This window comes from Accipiter gentilis, chromosome 5, assembly GCF_929443795.1.
Source record: "Accipiter gentilis chromosome 5, bAccGen1.1, whole genome shotgun sequence".
In the NCBI taxonomy this organism is placed as follows: Eukaryota; Metazoa; Chordata; class Aves; order Accipitriformes; family Accipitridae; genus Astur; species Astur gentilis.
This window is the reverse complement of record NC_064884.1, coordinates 29365922-29384507: the sequence shown is the minus strand read 5'-3', so window position 1 is coordinate 29384507 and position 18586 is coordinate 29365922. Positions and strand designations below refer to the sequence as shown.

Below are 18586 nucleotides of genomic sequence, written 5' to 3'. Positions count from 1 at the left end.
GAAGCTCACTTTCACACCTAAGCTAGAGCCAGGCAAGAAAGTTGGCTGGGCATCTCTCCAGGCAACTGAATGGGAAGCGACCACCACAAAATAAGAGCCAGAAGACAGAAACACATATAGGCTGTTCCTTCATCACTTCAGAATTTTTGCTCAGTTTTGGATACCCCATTTCATAAAAACATTTGTATTTTTGTTGCCCACCAGAGAAACTTAGAACACCAAATAGCTGCTAGATGCAGACAGAGAAAACCACAACTCCACTGCACAACAAAGGAGATTTAACTTTGTTACTTCTGTCATAAGACAAGTCAAGGAGGTGTAAAAACAAGAGCACTGAGGGAATGAAGACAAACAAGGCACAAATACGAGAGAAAAGCAACACAACTTCTTGCATCATAAGCAACCTGCAGCCAGTGGCAGAAGTCCAACAGAATTGCTAATCCTTTTTCCTTGCCTGTAAGAGGTCTCCCAGTCCCCTCTTCTCTCTTCACAGTGTACACACATGCTCCCTTGTGAAGGTTTCTCCCTCACTCCCAACCATCCCATGGTCCAACACATGAATCAGGTCCTAGCACTCAAGAGCCAGGAGAACCCCTCTCCAGGTGTGCACCACCACACATGAGCCCACTGTGCCTTTACTTGCACATTTCCTTGCAATTCTCAAGACTGCAGACAGGACAGCAGACTACATGGACACAGGTCCAAGCCAGAAGAGTAACACTTAACAGTCCTGCTGCAGGATATCCTGAGTTTACCCCTGTAAGCCAGAGCCATAGGGCCACACGTACACCTTATGAACCTGGGACAGCTCGTGGCCTTGCCTAAGCGAAACCCATGTTACCAACTGCTGCCCTGCAGGTACAGCTGCCTGCTCACCCTGGGCAGTTTGGTGTCACTTCTCTCTGCCACCCCATCCCTGCTGTCTGTGTTCAAGCTCACCTTTCCATTTGTTTCTGTTGCTTCTCTTCCCGGGCCTGGGCTTTCATCTGTTGCACCTCAATGGTGTCAGGCTTCCTGCGCCGCATATACAGTTCATGATTGCCCATGCAGAGCTGCAGGATCCTCTTGTTAATTCTCAGACGAGGGGCGTAAAACACAAAGTCCTAAAAGAGAGACACCGCACAGTTCTTCAAGCATGCCTTTTCTCCTCCCAGCTAACTGCAGACAGATCATCTTGCCACTCATTTCACTGTAATCGAGACACATACACAGGCCATCTGAACCCAAAACGATTGTTATTTATATTATCCATTTAAAGTCTACATAGAATTGAAAAGTTACTCTTCTAGAAAAGGTATATTTTAGAGAAAATTAAAAATCTCCATTTAGAGGAGACTTTGTGGAGTTTGGATGTGTTGCAGAAGATTCTGGGTTGGCAGGTAACCATCTGGGCAACTCGTAGACCTCTAGTATTGAGTAATTAGTTTTTAACTTTGCATGGGTTTGTGACTGAAAGATAAAGCGTGAAATTAAAATTATAATGCAGACTATCAAAGTAACTTTGTAGAATATCCTGATCTATTTGAATCAATATTCAGGGCACCATCAGTGTTTTTTCAGAGAAATACCTTCCAATATCATTCTCTCCTCTCCATGGCACTTTCTAGTTAAGTTAACCTAGGCTGTTAGAAGAGTGTCAAATAAAAGCTTTTTTTTTTAAACCGCCAAACATATGGGTTATTTGGAATATTGGGTTGCAGGCAGTAACAAAACACAAGTTATTCTAAAATTTCTGATTCAGCAAAAAGAACAGCCGTTTGTGTTTACAATGCAGTCTGAACTTACACAGTGAACAAACTCTGCATCTTTGTGCCTTTTTTTGTGTATTTTGTGGACGGTGATATGGGCAGTGGGCAAGCTACCACATTACCACCATAAATCAGTACCCATTCCTTAGAATCACTGTCTATGGGTTGCCTCACTGTTAGCAAGAGGTGGAGCTGAGAAGGAGCACACAGGCTCTACACTTTTGCATGGCAGCAGTGATCATGCTTTTTAATTACCTGAGCTTGGAAGCACAAGTTGTGGCTATCATTGGGAAAACTAGAAGTCACGAAAAGCTGTCCAGGTACTATTAAGAAGAACATGAATATGCTGACAAAGACCCATTTTCTTCAATGCATTTTCCTAATTCACATACTGACTACAAAAGAGGCAGTCAGCATGGTGTGTTGTGCTCCCCTGCTAAATCCTGCCCAGAACCATTCTGAGCTGTACAGGTCTGATACTGCCAGCTGTACCTGTAAGCTATTCATCTGACCTCCTACTTCTGACAAGTAATTTTAAAAACATACAGTTTGTGTACTGTGATAAACAGGTCCTATCCTGAGGCAAGGGTCACTTACATGGAAGTAAGCACCAAGGGCATGGATGGTGGTTGCATTGGTCATTTAAGGCCATAACCAAGGGACAAAACATTCACCTAAGAACATAAAAGAATCCCCTTCTTTCCTTATCCCCAGCCTCCCTGGTCTTGCACAACTGGGAGCATCACAGCTTGATATTTTAAAGATAATATGCTGAATATGTTGGGAGTATGTAGGCAGACAGGCCTAAAAATTAAAAAGCTTATTCTGGGCAAGGTACCACAGGAGTGTACCCATTATGTTGGTGTCCATTTAAACACTGACATGTAGAATCCTCCAAATTAAAGGGGAGCTTCCAACCCACATCTTGGGTGGACTGAGTATTTTGCTGTAGTTATAATAGTTGCCTTTTAAAAAGGAGACACGAGCATATGAAAAGACCCACACAACTTCCTGAATGCTCAGAATTATGTCCAGATAAATTCTTCTTTCAGGCATAGCTTTCAAAATAACACCACCCAGAGGGAAAAGGACATTTGACACAGAGAGAGGAAACATAACTGAGGTTTTCAATGTTAACACCCTTCTGTATCAGCCTCTTGCAAGCCTCCCACTTCAAACTCAGTCAGATTTACTGTTGGGGAGTGGATGGAAAGCCATGATCCGTAAAGAGGAGATAAATACTTAGTAACATGTACAACATGTCCAAGAGGCTCTTCTATTGAGAAAAGCATGCCTGACAGAACAGCTTTCTATCTCTGCAGAGTTTTGTTGGCTTTCACTAACAGCATCACAGAAAGAAGCTCCTCTCCCCCCAAACCCCAGGTTGTTATCTGGAGGAAAGCCCTGCAGCACGCTGTGCATTAGTATCCTTTAAATTACTGGGAGGATCTTTTTCTCTTAAAGAGATTTATAAACCATAACCCTTTGCCAAAGCCAAACCGCTTATTATTTCTCAGGTCTGTACTTACCCACCAAGGCTAAGTACTGGGGTGGGGGAAGAGAATAAGAAGAGACCTTTCTCAACTATTCCAATAGTTTCACAAGACTGACAGAACGAGGTCCACCTGTACCAGTTATTCCACTTTATGTTCTCAACAGGTCAAAGTAAGTTGCTAATTCTTCAATAAAATAACTGAAAACATGTTTGTAAGTATTGCAAAGCAACATGCACAGGTAGCTACATTTCAGCTACAAGGCCATGTTGGATGGGGCTTTGAGCAACCTGGTTTAATGGAAGGTGTCCCTGCCCACAGCCGGGGGGCTGGAACTAGATGGTCTTTAAGGTCCCTTCCAACCCAAACCATTCTATGGTTCAGTGCTGCACAGAATCATATCTCTGCCATTTACCCTAGCATTCAAGAAGGTCAATGAACACCATGGTCCCTAACTGGCTTTTACTCTTTCAGTAGTGTGGAAGTGAGCAGTGAGCATTAAAATGGAAAGCCATATGTATCCATGTGATTTTGCAGTAGCATTTGAATTATTTTTGTGGGTGTTTGGGGTTTTTTTTTTGTTCCTTTAAAAAAAAAAACCAGTTACCCACCAGCTTGCAGGCACTGAAAGAAATGGAGAGAGGACTAGACTCTGTAATCTGGCTACACAGAAAACACACGGAACTAGCAAAGAAACTCAGATTTAAGCATAAGGCTACCTAGTTTGCTCGAAAAAAGGAGGACTCCACAGTTGTAAAATCCTTGTCTTTCTCCATGTTAGATACCACCATAAGCCCTTTATGGTGCACAGAAAAACAGACAGCTCTAAATACACCGTAAATACGAAGGCTCATTTTGCATCTAGCATATCTGCAGCTTTCTCCTCTCCAAAGACTACTTTATTTTGAGATAAAACAGTATTAGATGTTCATATGCAGTATCCAGGAATACATTCTAGATATACTTACTGGTGCCTTCTTGTCAATAGGCTTTATAACAAACTTCTTGTCATTGAAAGAGATGTTTCTGATTTCGCTCCAGGGGAACCCAATCTTCGGAGTCAGTCTGGAAAGCAGAGAATTGGTTTTAAGAGATGCTGCAATGAACGTTTTTTTCCCCCCACATTGCTTCTAACGCACAGACTCAGTGGGACGCAACACTTCACATGGCTTTCCCAACAGAAAGAAGACTAGTTAAACCAAAAACCCACAGGGAGTAGGAAAAGAAGCCCAGTCATCTCCCTTCCAGAGTCTCTTCTCATTATGGTCAGCTGCCCTACTGACCTTTGGCCATGCAGTAGGGATGGTCTCTACTGAAGCCACACACTCAGCTTTACCAAACACCTGCTTTAAGTTCATTTCCTTGAAATCAGGGCCTAAAATCTGCAGCGCGCAGACTCTAGGTATATGTGCTATGCTTCCCGGAGGCTTCTCGTACATCATGGGAGGCATAAGCTAAAGTAACTCAGCTGCTCCTCACACCTTCTAGCAGCCACAGAGGAGTCTACCCTGCTGTGTTACAGCTAGCGCAGTTACCTCCACTCTGCCTTTACTTCTGAAGTGCTGGGCAGGCACAAACACAACTGGTAGAAGCAGAATTCTTCTGGTTTCTCCCCTAGATTATAGACAAGGCTAGTAACAAAGAGCCCTGTTCTTTCCTTCCATGCAAACTGCTCTTTCAGCCCATTCCACTAGTCACCAAGCAGAACTTTACACGTTGGTCGTGCAACAGGCTGCACCATGTGGGTCTCTCCTTTTGGAAAGCATCCCTAGGAAGCAAAGGGCAAAATTCAGACTCCCAGCTCTTCCTCACTGCTTAGGAGTTCAGGTCTGTTGGTTGTTTAAAATTACTTCTTTAAGCTTCACTAATCATTTGAGATTTTCCTCTGTTTTAATTTCTCCAGACTCTTGCATACAAAAAGAATCATGTTATTCATGAGATCAAATGTTTCTGAGCCATTCCAGTACTTCACCCTTACATACCTGCCCAGCTCTGCAGTAAATTCTAATATTACAAGGACTTGTGTATTTGATTGTAACTAATTCCTTTAATTCCCCCCAACCAAATATTTCCATTTTTATGTTTAATATCATGTTATTATTCTTTTATTCTCTTATCAAGGGAGGGTATATTCTCTAGACATAGGAGTTAATGATTAAGAATTGTCTTACATAAATGATAATACCAACAAGCAATCTTCTTGTTACTATCTAACCCCTCCAATACATGTGTCTCTCACACACACTGAAGTGCTAACAATTATTTCTAGCAAATGGTTTCAAGACAAGAGTATTTAATGTTTAGCACTTAGAGAAACATCTATCATCATGGTGAACCATTCGAACTCTGTAAGAACCTTTCTATGGAGCTCATTGGTTAAGGAAAAAAGCTGGCCATTTTGGAGGAATTTGACTCATTGTCACAGAGATGGAAAGCTACTTACACAGCACAATTTCGTTGGGCCCAAGCATAATAAAAACTTGCTTTGTTTAAAATCAGACATCAAGAAAAAAAATACATCCTCTTCAGAATTTACCATTCCCTAACCTTTAACTCAACTGCAAGATTATGCAAGTGTGTGTCTAAGATTAAGTGAGAACTGTAAAGAAAACAATTTGATTAGACTAAGATTAACTAATTATTCCAGCCTCCATCATATTAGCTTAAGTGTTTCAACCCTAGACAATACAGTATGATTGACAACTAAAATAATTCCCTTTATTAATAAAGTTCTATTGCAGACTCCCCTCTTTAATTCAGAAAAAAAAAAAAAAGCTTGAAAATACACTGCAGTATAGAGGCCCGCACACCTATAGCACGGTCTCATTTTCCTCAGGTTGAGCTTCAACAATGAAATCTTTGATTTTTCACCTTTGCCCCAGTCCCCAAATTTTGCACGTACAAACTAGAGGGGCGAGGTTCACATGGCTATTTTTCTAGTCCCCATATCTGCTCAAAAGACTTAATTACATAGTAGCAAGAGTTAGAGCAGAAACAAGCAGTTTATTCCAGCACTGTATTTGTTTTGCAAATGTTCTTGATAGCTCTTTACAGTCAATGGCTATATCCTGTCTGCTTCTGCAGCTTGAAAAACCTGTTTGTGTGACCATGGTTACATAGCAAGACTAGTCATTCAAGACTGAAGTATTACATGAGCGAAACTACTTTTCTTTCAAGTGACACTCCTTGTTTTCTGGGTGACAGCACATATTAGCATTGCAGAAAAGACTGCATTTCTCTTTGCCATCTTAACAGAGGCTCCAGAGACTTCCAATTAATATTTGGGTTGCAGTCAAAGCTTTTTGGAGGCAAAGATGTAGAACAGGTGAAATCCCTTCTGTATTGCAATGACAGTTTGTTATAGGTTAGTGACATGAAACCAAGACTTGGAACATAGGGAGAAAAAAAAAGAAAGAAGGAAGCAGTCTAGACCGCATCCCTTCATCTAGAAAATGTCTATTTTAACTCCCCTTCAATCCTTCAGTTGTGGAGTATTAGAAGAGACTAGCAGGCTTAAGACACAGCTGTTCTCACCTTCCTTTTATGTTTCTTTATAGATGTAGTCTATCATTTCCCACCTACTATCCAATTAATAATGGCTCTGCCTTTACCAGAAGGGCTGATTAAAACTATGTGTACCTCAGCAAGACCTCATTTAATTCCTCATTCACAGTAACTATATAGGTTAACTCCTCCCTGGGTTCTACGTGTTATCCAGCTTTGGTTTTGTGTCCACCCCATAATCTGTCTTTTTCAAAACCAGGCAGTTGTACACACAGCTATCATTAACTTCAGTATAGGAATGGCCTTAGATGTCCAAACACTCTGCAGATATGTTAGCCTATCTAGGTTCTCGTATTGTATCCCCTGCTGGCATACCTGGCAACCTGACTCAAGAAAAAGGTTGGCAGACTCCTTAGTTCAGGGTTCAGCTCTACAACTGTGCACAATTTACCAGATGGCATTGTACTACTGACATCTCTTTTTATATGGTAGGTAGCATTAGCAGGTCAGGCTACAAAGGTCAGGAAAGTCACGAAAGCATAAATGATGTGAAAGCTCATTTCCTAGCACAGCTTCAGCTACTAATCCAAAATTGGAACACGATTGGGTTCTAAACTTTGCCCTGATCCTGTAAATGAGAAATGTCCCTTGGCTCCCACACCAGCCCTCACTCTGGGGTTTCAGAGGTGAAAACAAAAGCCTTACTTATCATCCTTTTCATAGATGTTGAGCCCCAAGGCATCAACCCCCAGCCAAAGGTCAGTTCCTTTCTTATTCTTGATTTCAAAGTAGTTGATTCCATACATCTCCAGGTCTTGAGCAATCTTCAGGTATTCCAGCATGGCATTCTCTCTGGTTGAGACAGGAAGGAGAGCAGATGTTAGCTTCTCATTTATCTATCTCAGAAAGCACAAAGCCCTCGGAAGAAACAGGTAACTTTTCCTAAACTGACACATCAAACAGAGGAGTTAAAACTGAATATTCACCATCTGGGATTCACTTTGGAAGTTACAGTATTACACCTATGAGCACACACACACAGAGTACTCCCATTTACCAAGCCCCAGTATTTCCAGATGGAAAATTAGCAACATTCATCTCTCTCAGCATTCATCTGTGTCTCAAGGTAGTCAGTAGGAAAGGTATAGTATCTGAACTTTTCACATCTGCCAATGCAAATGCTTCAATGAGCATAAGGTTAGACATACACCTTTACTTTTTTTCCACTCAAAGCCATCACTGATGGCTGGACCTAGGTCCGGGATCTTCAAGAAGACGACACTATTCTCAGCACCAGTGCAAATATCCTACTGAGTTTTACCATGTGATTCAATGCTGGACTAGAAAATATACACCAAGAGTTCCCCCACACAGGTGACCCTTGGAGTCTATTTCAAAAGCACGTTGTAGAACTGCAAGGGTAAGGTCATCAACCAGCAACAAAGCGTCCAGCCTAAGGACCAATATCAGACACTTACTTGAGCATGCCACTGTGTTCAGCATGCCACACCTGGATCCGTTCTTCCCATTGCTCTCTGGAGAGTTTATGCTGGTCCATCACCCTACACAAGGAAAGAGGTATTAGCAAGATTAGACTTCATGTTCTACAGTATCCACTGATGCTGATCTTTGCTATAGCCTTACTGAAAAATTAGTCCCACCTATGAAGCCTTACTGAAACCAAGAGGAAGATCCTACCCAGCCCAAAGATGTACTCTGTGAAGCAGAGCTGAATTGCTGTGAATGAACAAAAACCCTCCGCAAAGCCTTTCTGGTCACCAGTCAGGGACATGAGAGGCCTAAGCAGAGCACTGCAAAAGAATCACATACATGCTGTAGACATCAGAGGGTTAAAGCAAAGCAAAAGTTGGTGTCATTCCTGGAATTAGACACTGCTGCAGAGTGTCATCAGGACTTCAGGAAGTGTAAACAGAAGCATTTGTCTGATAACATACACTTATCCTGTGTGGGGATGGCCTATGTAGCCTCAAGACATGCTTTGCAGATACAAGATTTTTAGGACTGTACATTAGGATTAAGGACACACAACCCAACCTTCTCCAAGGATGACACATTCTTGACTGAATGCTGCTCTTTTCTTCTTAAAGAGAAGACATGCATACTGCCAGTTACCAGCATGGCAGCAATGTTTAGGAAAGAAAAGCTGAATTCAAATTATACTTCCTCTCCCTAACTAACCCAAGGAGAGAGCACAAAAACATACACTAATATGACAGATAGAACTAAAAGAAGGAAAAAATCTGAATGCATACAGTTCAATTAAAAAATAAATAAATCATGCTTTCAGTGAAACTCTTTGTATTTAACTACAATGCAAATTCTTGACTTAAAAAAAAACCAACAAACTATAACAAAAAAACACCAAAAAAATGGGAGACTGCATCAACCAACTCCTTCACCTTTGGGGGATCAGACGTTCTGAATTGAGGTATCCAGGCTTGTGCACATCTTTGTTGTAATCTCCAAATTTGGCCTGCACAGCATAGGAGCCAAGAAGTACTGCTGTTTCAGGAGGACAGTAGATCTCATCGCTGAGGATCCCTTCCTTCACCTGCAGGAAGAACAGCTTCTGCGTGATGTCCTGGATCAGCTCTTCAGACACATCTTCTGGGAAGAACTTGGCACGGAATTTGAACTGGAGGGGATTCTCCTTTCTGATTTCTTGAGCAGAAACCTGAGGACATAGGTAACACCACAACTGAGCAAGGTTGCAAACAACAGAATAAATTGCTTTCACACAGAAGAAAAAGATTTGAGGGATTTGCCTTAAGAGGTGACTGGCAACTCATTACTAGAATTCTTTAATTCTGGCTGCTTACTGGTATGTGAACACAGGGAAGATGCATTATGTTTCCCAACTAAGCTAGTAAATTCTGTTTGCAAAGCCATGGTCACTGGAGAATGCTGTATCAGATGGCAAACCCATCCAGTACGGTATGTGTTTGACGGAGAACAGCCCCCTGACATTAAAAAGGTATGTCTGACTGCCCCATCAAGAAAAACAGTTCATACCTTCAGAAGAAGTGCAAGTCCACAAACAAGAGCACATCAGAGGCATCACTGTTCTGTTACAGCTGCCAAGCCTTGAAGTGACCTATCTTTCTGATTAGTGCAACAACTGATCCTGCACAAGCAGAGACTAAAACCATCACTAGCCAAGATGTTCCTCCAGTCACAGCAAGAAGAGCTGCTTCTACCCACCAAAGTACAATATCAAGTTGCTGCTGTATATCTGACCAATGCTAGAAAGCTTTCTACAATTCACACAGAAAGGGAAAACTTCCACCATGCCACACCTCACCCAAACCATTCCCATAGAGGTTACAAAGTTCCCTCTAAAAATAATCGTGGAGTTATGAGAATTAGGGAACAATCAACAACAGGTACAAGGTTTATAAAGTTGCAGCCAATAACACATCAGGAATCACATAAGCTTTAACCTTTGTTCAGCAATTAGCCCGAAGTCTGTTACCTTTTTATCAAGCTTCAGCCAAGTCTGGAATCCTTTATTGTCCACATACTGAAGACCAAAGTACCACACTTCTCGCAAACCTATGGTTTTAACCACCTGCAACAGAAAGGTCAAAAAAAGAGAGTTATTGTAGGTAACAGTTCACTTGACGTCCAGGTATCCTCACAAGTCCCACATCACCTGCAGGTGCAGGCAACAGCCTATACCTACTAATCTGGCATCTCTTAATTTCATCCTGTAGACAAAGATATACAGCTGCCATAGTAGACGACAGCAATGGCACAGGCTAAGCTACTTGTCCCACCCAGTTCCTAGGACAAGATGATTCCGGGGAAACTGGGAGAGACAAACAGGGTAAGTGACAGGCCATCAACTGCTAGACTGGTACACTGGCAGCAGGTGGGGCTTCTGCTTGCTTCTATCTACTGGCCCCTCTTAAAACTGTACTTGGTGAAGCAGATGAGTTACTTCTTGTAGCTATTCCGAAGCTTATGGTGAGATGGTCTGTAATGGTGTTAGTACTAACTACAACTAGTTAGCAGTACTAATGGGTCAAGTGATCTTGTCTGCCAGCCACCAAAGATTATTTGGCTGGAGGAAGCAACTGAGGGATGCTTCACACAGCTGCTGCAGTAAGCTCCCTGTGCGGTTTTGAGAATTAAAACATGTTGCATGTATTCTCAGTCAAGGGCATTCTTTTTTTAAACTCACAGAAAGGCTGGTTTTGAAGGACAAAATATATTGATGGCCCAACATTAGGATAAATTTAATTTCAGATATTGTAAATACTAACCAGACAAAAGATCCAGAAACACCATCCATTGACAGGATGGCACACTTACTAGTAAAAATAGTCCTGTTTGGACATGTCCCTTTTCCTCAGTGGAGGAGATAGCCTAACAAGTTCCTGACCACCTCCTACTCTTGACCGCTTGTTCTTAGAGCCCAGTAGTTTGCTGCCAGCTCATCTACCTGTAAAGCTGTGCTCTAGACAGAGACGAGATCTGGAAAGATTCACTACATAACATCAATGAAGTAATCCAGATACGTATTTGCAGAGTAGACCCTCAAAAAGCGATGTAGGCATCACCACAGGGAGCCAAACTGAGTTGGAAGGCAAGAGCTTTTTAAAACCACTTTGCAAGTCAGGACAGTGTGACAAGACTTGAGAGGGTGTAGTTACATGTGTTACAAGAAGTCTAAGATCTCAACCAAGGATCTGTTTCACCCTTCCCATTTGTAGTATTGCTGAAGACACTCTAGCTGGAAAGCAGACTTGAGAGAGACAATGATTTTAGGATACTTAATTAGTTTTTGCTGTAGTTTCCCTTAAACTTTCTTACGGATGAGCTAGAAGCCAGCAGTCTGTACCTGGAAGCCAGAGCTTCCTGGGGTTGTAAGGAAAAATGCACCATTCTGATTAGCACTCTGAGAATTACTGTTTGTGTGACATTGTTGAATAACAGGTAAATCTATAAAGTTTAGTGATATAAGCAGACCAAGCAAATTGCTTAGTAGTATGAAAAATGTCACAAAGCAAATATAATTTTTAAGGATAAAGAGGTCAGTGCCTACTAGTTGAGAAAATGAAATAGCTTCATAGATAGACACTGTGGGCTGTATTCAGACTATGGTTTATATATACTACTTCAGCAGGGCCATAAGGAACTACTTATAACTAACTAGAGTTTATGTTAAAAAAACCCAACCCAAACAAAAAACCCCAAACCCCACAACTTTTTTTAAAAGATCTGGGGTCTGAAAATGCTTCAGCCTTTACTTGACTAAAATCCTTTTCCCTCCACCCCCAAAGTGGCTTGTTTCACCACAGAGCAGACAAATTTTCTGACAGCTAGATAGATGTATTTTTAGAAGGGTCAGAACTGCGCTTTACTCAATCTAGCAGAAAAGCAGGGGTATGTTGAGCATGGTACTTCCTATTGCACAAAAGTGTGTTGCAACTTTGTTAAAATAAGAGAGTTGCATAAATCAAGCAGTTATCAGGTCATCATCTCTGAATGACTCTTACAACAGAAAAAGTACACATTTTCTATAAATCAAGTTAGAAATATTGCAGAAGTTATGACCCCTCAAGTTCTTCCCAAAACCTAAAGGCAAGGAAGGAGAAAGTATTAAGCTAAACTTCACAATTTGACCATTTGAGTTCCAATACAAAGAACAAAGACATGAATATTTTAGACTGTATGCTGGGAAATTGTTTATAAGCTTCCTCCATAGCAAAACAAGGAAGAACTAAGAACCAAGGCATTACATTCAAGATGGGAGACACTTCCATGCCCTCCTCAAATGCATGAAGCAGCAAATCTTAAGTCTGCCCATTCCACCCAGAAATGCATTGACTCCCAGAAACTGCCAGTGGCACACTCTCCTCCATTTGAATCTGAAATCCTCCATTTCCTTGTGACCAGGATGGCACACAACTGCCTGGGAGGTACTCCAGCCAGCTGCAGAGCCCACTGCATTGGTTCTCAGACTAATTGTGGAACAAACTCTGCACAGGTCTCACTTGAGCAGAGCTGAATTCAATATTCACAGGTTTCCACTATTTTCCCCTTTCTATAAAAGGGAGCTATAATCCACCTTATGTGCAGGATACACTTATGCTAGAAAAGCCTAAAGCACAAGGGCATTGCCAGAGTAGTTTTGCTAGCTGACAGCCAGGCCAAGAAATCATTTTGTGGTTTTTAAAAATAGCCTGCTTCTTCAACGCCCTTTTCCGCCCACAGTTTGCAGTTCAAGTTGAGCCACTCCCCATACCTGCGAAAACCTGTTGCCTCCACAGGCTTTATCTGAGTGTAAACTCCATCTGAGATAAGGGTCTAGTAAAAAGCTTGCACAGCAGAAGTGAAAAGATGTCAGAATAGTTGCAGCTAAACATATGGTCTTCACCTTCCCCAGTTTTGTGCTGCACAATTCTACCTTGCTAGAAGCCACACTACTCTTGATATGCAGAAGTGCACCCTAACGAGGTATGGACTATGGGTAAGAATTTCCAATCACAGGTTTTAAACCTGAGCCATAGAATATAAGAAGCAAATCTTCATGAGGTGATAGTCTATCCCAGTAGTGCAGTAAGAGCTGCAAGTGCAAGCAGTCTTCAGAAATCCAGAACTACCTAGACAGCAAGCTAGAAGTATCTTGGATCTGAAGCATCCTGCCTTCTTCCATGTTCTCAGGATTTTGTGCTTCTGTGCTGCAGGTCAAGAAAGTAGCTCCTCTTCTGCCAGAGATGACTCTGGCTCTTAACAGATGTAAACATTAGTGAATAAAAGGGGGAAAAAAAGTCCTTATTGAAACCTTGTCCTAAGGAACACAGGACATACTTACACTGTCTGATCTAAGGCATTGCTTTTAAAAACCTGGCTTTTAGTCATTTGGATTTTTGTACCCTCAAAGATGAAGCCAGAGTTCTCTGTTTTGGGTTAACATGGAAAGGGCTGAGGGAGGAAGGTACCCCAATGCAAGGGTGATCAGCAGTGAATGGAAGGTCAAACACCAGTTGCTGGTTCCATAAAAATTCAGGTTTCATATGCACTTCACCAAATTTCCAGTCAATGAATACTTGATGTTTATTCCACATTAGTAATAATCAAAAGGAATTAAAGTTAGATTTAATGATAAACACAATCTGTAGTACTCTATTTGGTCCTGTGAAGTTCTGCAGTGATTATAATTTGGTTTCCTCCTTTCACTCCCTCCAAGAACCCACTAAATGTTTTCTTTGTCTTTTTTGTGGTGTTTGGGGTTTTGGGGGCCTTTTTTTGTTATTTTGGAAAAGTACTTCTCATTGCACAGTTGCCATAAGGCCTAGCAAGTTCTAGCTAACTCACCGAAATGAGAAATTGTACCAAAAAAAAACTTAGAAGGAATGGAAATTGTTCAGCCAGTTCTGCCTCCTTAAGTTAAAGCTCAACCACGCTTTGCCATCAAGGCTAGGAGGGGACGAGGGGAAAAGTGCAGAGGAATTGCTGTAACACTTCATAAACAGCTTAGTATGTGTAACTGAAGTCTACAGAGAACAATTCTTAGTTTTCAGGGTTCCAGCAGGACTAGCTAAAGCAAATTTATTTTTTTTTTAAATTCCAGAACAGCAAGTTACATTTTTCTGCTGAAATCTAGGCCTTGCTTGATTTTTATAAGAGCAAGCTACTTAAGAATGTTTTACAAAGTGTTCTTTGTTTATTTTAGTTGTCTTTATCTGACTTTTGTAGGTCCATCTCCAAACAGATGTGTATATTTTTAACGCAGTAGCAGGAAGAATAACAGTAAGGGAGGAGAATCTTGACTACTCATGCCCTTCACTTCCCTGGGAACCCCCAGAAGAAGGCTAGACAAGTTTCTGCTCCACCCTGCTGCACAGGGGCTTCTTACAAGGCATGCTGCTATAGTTGCTGCATGGAGATCAAAACTCTTCTGTTTTTCCAGTAGTTTCACAAACTTGAACACTTGTGGCAAGTGGCTACCTCCAACCCAGCTTCTGAATGAACGCAGCTATGCCTATGCCTCTGTCAGCCACCTGAAGACCTGATTCTGAAGAGTTTTATGCACAGGGACAACATTTCAACTTCAGAATTTAAGAAATAAAGAAGAGCTAAGCTCTATTTCAAAGTAAGAGGTGCATTTTTACACACTACCTATGCTGTCTAGACATTTTAGATCCCTTCTGACACTTCATCACCCAACACTGTTAGGAAGACAGGTTTCACTGGAACATAGCATACCTGCAAGGATTTTTGCTTTTTTCTTTTATTGTGATGGAATTTAGAGATCTCAGTTCAGACCAGATTAGGAGGTGGAGAGACGAAAGAAAGAAAGGCAGGTTTGGAATCCAGTCTTAAGATAACACTACAATCTGAAATGTATTGCAAGCTTAAACAACAAGAGCCCATACCAACCCTTCACTGACCTGGTCAAACAGCTGTTTGCCTGTAGTGTTTGGCTGGATGGCAAACTCCAGCTCTGCATCCATAGTAACAACTCGAACATTGATCTAAGGAGAAAAACAAAAAGCATTACGTAAGATGTAGTGAAAGCTATTTCTCAGTGTTAACACAGAACTTTGTGTACAATACATTCTCCACGCTTTAATGCACTACTGTAACCTCTATAATAGACACACTTAGGCCCCAATTAGATTTGTGTTATCACACAAGCAAACTTAATTGGGGCACTGACTTTGCTGTCTTATCCAGATTGCTCTGCAGGTTTTCCTACTCAGCACAGGATTGGACTGAGCTTCTGGCTAAATGAGAGGGCGTTTCAGAGTTGACCATTTCCAGGCCTAAACCCCCGTGGAATAAGAGCTCCTGCGAGTGCACAGCATAGCTGCCTGCAGGCCATCCCTTGGATTACGAAAGGCCCTAATGACTAAATTAAATTTAAGACTTATAATTTAACTTCCATTTATATTAGAGCTGGAATTAATCTGAGGTTTTAAAGGCAAAAGGCTGCAGATTATTCTTACTAAGCAATCGGCATTAACCTGATAAATGTTCATTCCTTCCCTCATAAAAATCTACTCGGCACATAAAAACAACTGTTATGGGTACTGAATGATACCACAGGGCAAGAGTTCACAAAGCTATTGCTGTTAGTGAAGAAACAACATAACCAGATTTACTGCAATGGTAGAAGTAGACTGCAAGACAGAGGTTACTATTGTATGCAGAAGGCAAGAGTGTTTAATGACTAGATAAAGTCTATTAGCTTTTAATCAAGAGGCAAAAGCAGCAACTAAGCTTGCAGGGAATAGCATAAGGACCTGCAAAATGGCAAATCAGGAAAGGATTATCTCCAACTGTTCTGACTACAGGAGACTATATTGCTTACAATATTATACTATGTCTCAAAAAACCCAACAACCCCAAAACAAATATAAAAACCCCAAACTGGGATGATCATGTAGTATAGTTCTACTAACAAGTTAGATTTGTAGCTTGATATCTTAAAGAAAAGAGAAGAGAAAGTGGACACAAGGCAAGGCCAGACAACAGGTAAGCTACAGGCAGATAAGATTTCATGACAATTTCCCCATATTTTATAGATGTCATGTTACTGAAATCCAGAGCTAACAGACCAGTAGAGCCTGCTACAGCTGGTGCCTAGCACAGAGGCACACATTTGAAAAAACAAGAGGAAGGAGCAGTAGAGGAATAGAATCATTCACTACAAAGCCTTGACACTGCAGCAGTTTCCAGCCACTTAATTATGTATATTTAAGCTCTAGGATAAATGTCAGGTAAAACAATGTTACGTTTAACACAGAACTGTGAATAAAACAAGTTGCCTCAGCTAGTTTCAGACAAATATAATAGACAATTTTGCATTCATTTTTTAGTGAGACATGAAGGCCTCAAGTGTCTTTTAGCCTTTATATTGTTTCTTTCTCCTGCTCTCTCCCAGATGACAGAGGACCCTCCTATAGAAAGATGACTGAAGACAGTTCCCAACTCATGAAACACCAGAATTGAACCAGAGAAGATGACTGCTTAGGTGTCCTGTCATTTTCAAGCTGTATTTTTAAAGGAGTGTCCTTTAAATTAGGATTTAAAATAAATAAATAAAAAAATTCCTCTAAAGGAACAGGAAAGAACAAGTAACAAAGGTTTTCTAAGAGTTCCTTTTCCCAACTGTAGCATTAGGGATCCATAATGGAGCATGGAAGTGTGCTTAAGGCTTTCTTCCTGTGCCTTAAGAACCAAAGGTTTCCCAAACAGCGTTTCCAGTGTAGGAAGGGAGGGGAAGTTCAGATACCAAATTCTCAGCAACAGCAAGGCTGCAGTTGGAAGATGTGACCTTAAAAAGCTCTTGTTGCTTAATCCCTCTCAACAATAAATCCCTAATCATATTCTAATCCTTTTCTACCCCCTTCAAGAAAACATATGCTTGTAATCCGCGGTTTTGTATTGTGCGAGTTATTTGTACTTCCGGCTAAAACACCTCAGTGGGTATAAAGTAAGTATCACTTTACAAACTAAAGAACTTGAAAGGCTGTGCTTCCCACTCCTTAACAGAAAACTTGCAGGATGTTGGCTGAGCACAGAATTCCAGCTGGTACCAGTACATTCGTCTTTTACTCTGTCTCCTTAGTGGTTATTTGCTAGTAAAAAAAAATGTAAACTCCCTAGTCTAGGAAAATACCCTGTATTACTCCAACCCTAAAAGACCCTTCCAGATACAGTCCCCTTCCTAAAGGATCAGCTACATAGTGAGCTATTCAGCACTAAAGCCATCTACCTGATACATCTTTTAAGAATTATTTTACTATTAAGACCAAAAATTTAAGTCATCTGCTTCCCACTTCAATCATTTAAAGCCATAAGCATGTAGGAACATGACTACTTGGTTATCCAACAAGCTTTCAAGGACACTTGGGAGATGTGGTAAAGGTTAATTTCTGTGTTCTTAAAGGGCTAAACAACCAGCAGGCTAAAGAGGAATTCCCTGGTGTCCCTGCTGTGCCCTCAGACAAGCTGCTAGCCACATGACAGGCAGAGCAAGAAGAGACAGGGCCTCAAGCAGTTGTCACTTCAATGAGTTGATGACTGCCTAGGAAAATCCTTTGGGTCTCCTTCCTGCTATACTAAGTCCTCTTGCTTCTCATCTCCATACCTTAGCCTTGATTTCAAGAAGAACATAATGGTTTTAACAGTGTTCTAAACAGATGTCCTACAACCACTCTACGCAAGCTCTTAACCACAGAGAAGCTGGTAGTGAAGCAGGCAAGTGGAGCTTAAGCCACTTGAAACCCTGATTTAGACCATCTGAAGAAACCTTGACATCTGTTAGGCTGAGAGGCGATCAATTTGGCATTCAGCTAAGACCACATGAAACTCTCCATGGTGCCAAGACGATCAGATCAAAACCCAAGGTGCTAACCAATTCAAGATATTGTTGGGGAGGAAAACAGAGTAACTCAGACTAAGTTCTATCAGCAACAAAAAGAGCAAGACACAGTTAAGACAACTTTCACAAGTCCTGCTTATCCTGTGTAGGCGAGCAAGTCATTTGTAAGATCCTTATCAAATCCTGGCAGTACCCCAGGACAAAACTGAAGGCATAACCAAAAGGAAAGCAGGTCTTAATTGTTTCAGAACACAGATGAGTAGAGAGTGGAGAAGAGCACATGGCTGTTATACATGAAATAAGGGTGCTTAAATGCACATAGCATGCTAAAAACCCTAGAGTATGTTTTAACTTCCTTCTCAATAGGCCAATGCCATAACACTTCATGGTTATATTTTTATGTTGAAGAGTAACATAAATAAAATGAACGACAAATAGCACCTTAGGTTTGCTCATGTGTATGAAAACACTACAAGGTTTTC

At 41.2% G+C, this 18586-nt stretch overlaps 1 protein-coding gene across 2 annotated transcripts in view; it reads right to left on the bottom strand.

Moving 5' to 3' along the window:
• Nucleotides 1–18586, bottom strand: part of EZR (ezrin) — a 37582-nt gene that overhangs the window by 4442 nt on the left and 14554 nt on the right. Inside the window, exons 2-8 of one of the 2 annotated variants that reach the window (XM_049800422.1) lie at nt 15166–15249; nt 10239–10334; nt 9166–9440; nt 8224–8307; nt 7451–7597; nt 4210–4306; nt 940–1103 (exon numbers count right to left, since the gene is read on the bottom strand). In XM_049800422.1, coding sequence (XP_049656379.1) covers nt 940–1103; nt 4210–4306; nt 7451–7597; nt 8224–8307; nt 9166–9440; nt 10239–10334; nt 15166–15249 — 947 coding nt within the window. Of the gene's footprint in view, nt 1–939; nt 1104–4209; nt 4307–7450; nt 7598–8223; nt 8308–9165; nt 9441–10238; nt 10335–15165; nt 15250–18586 lie in introns of those variants that run through there. The other variant, XM_049800423.1, reaches the window with a different exon arrangement.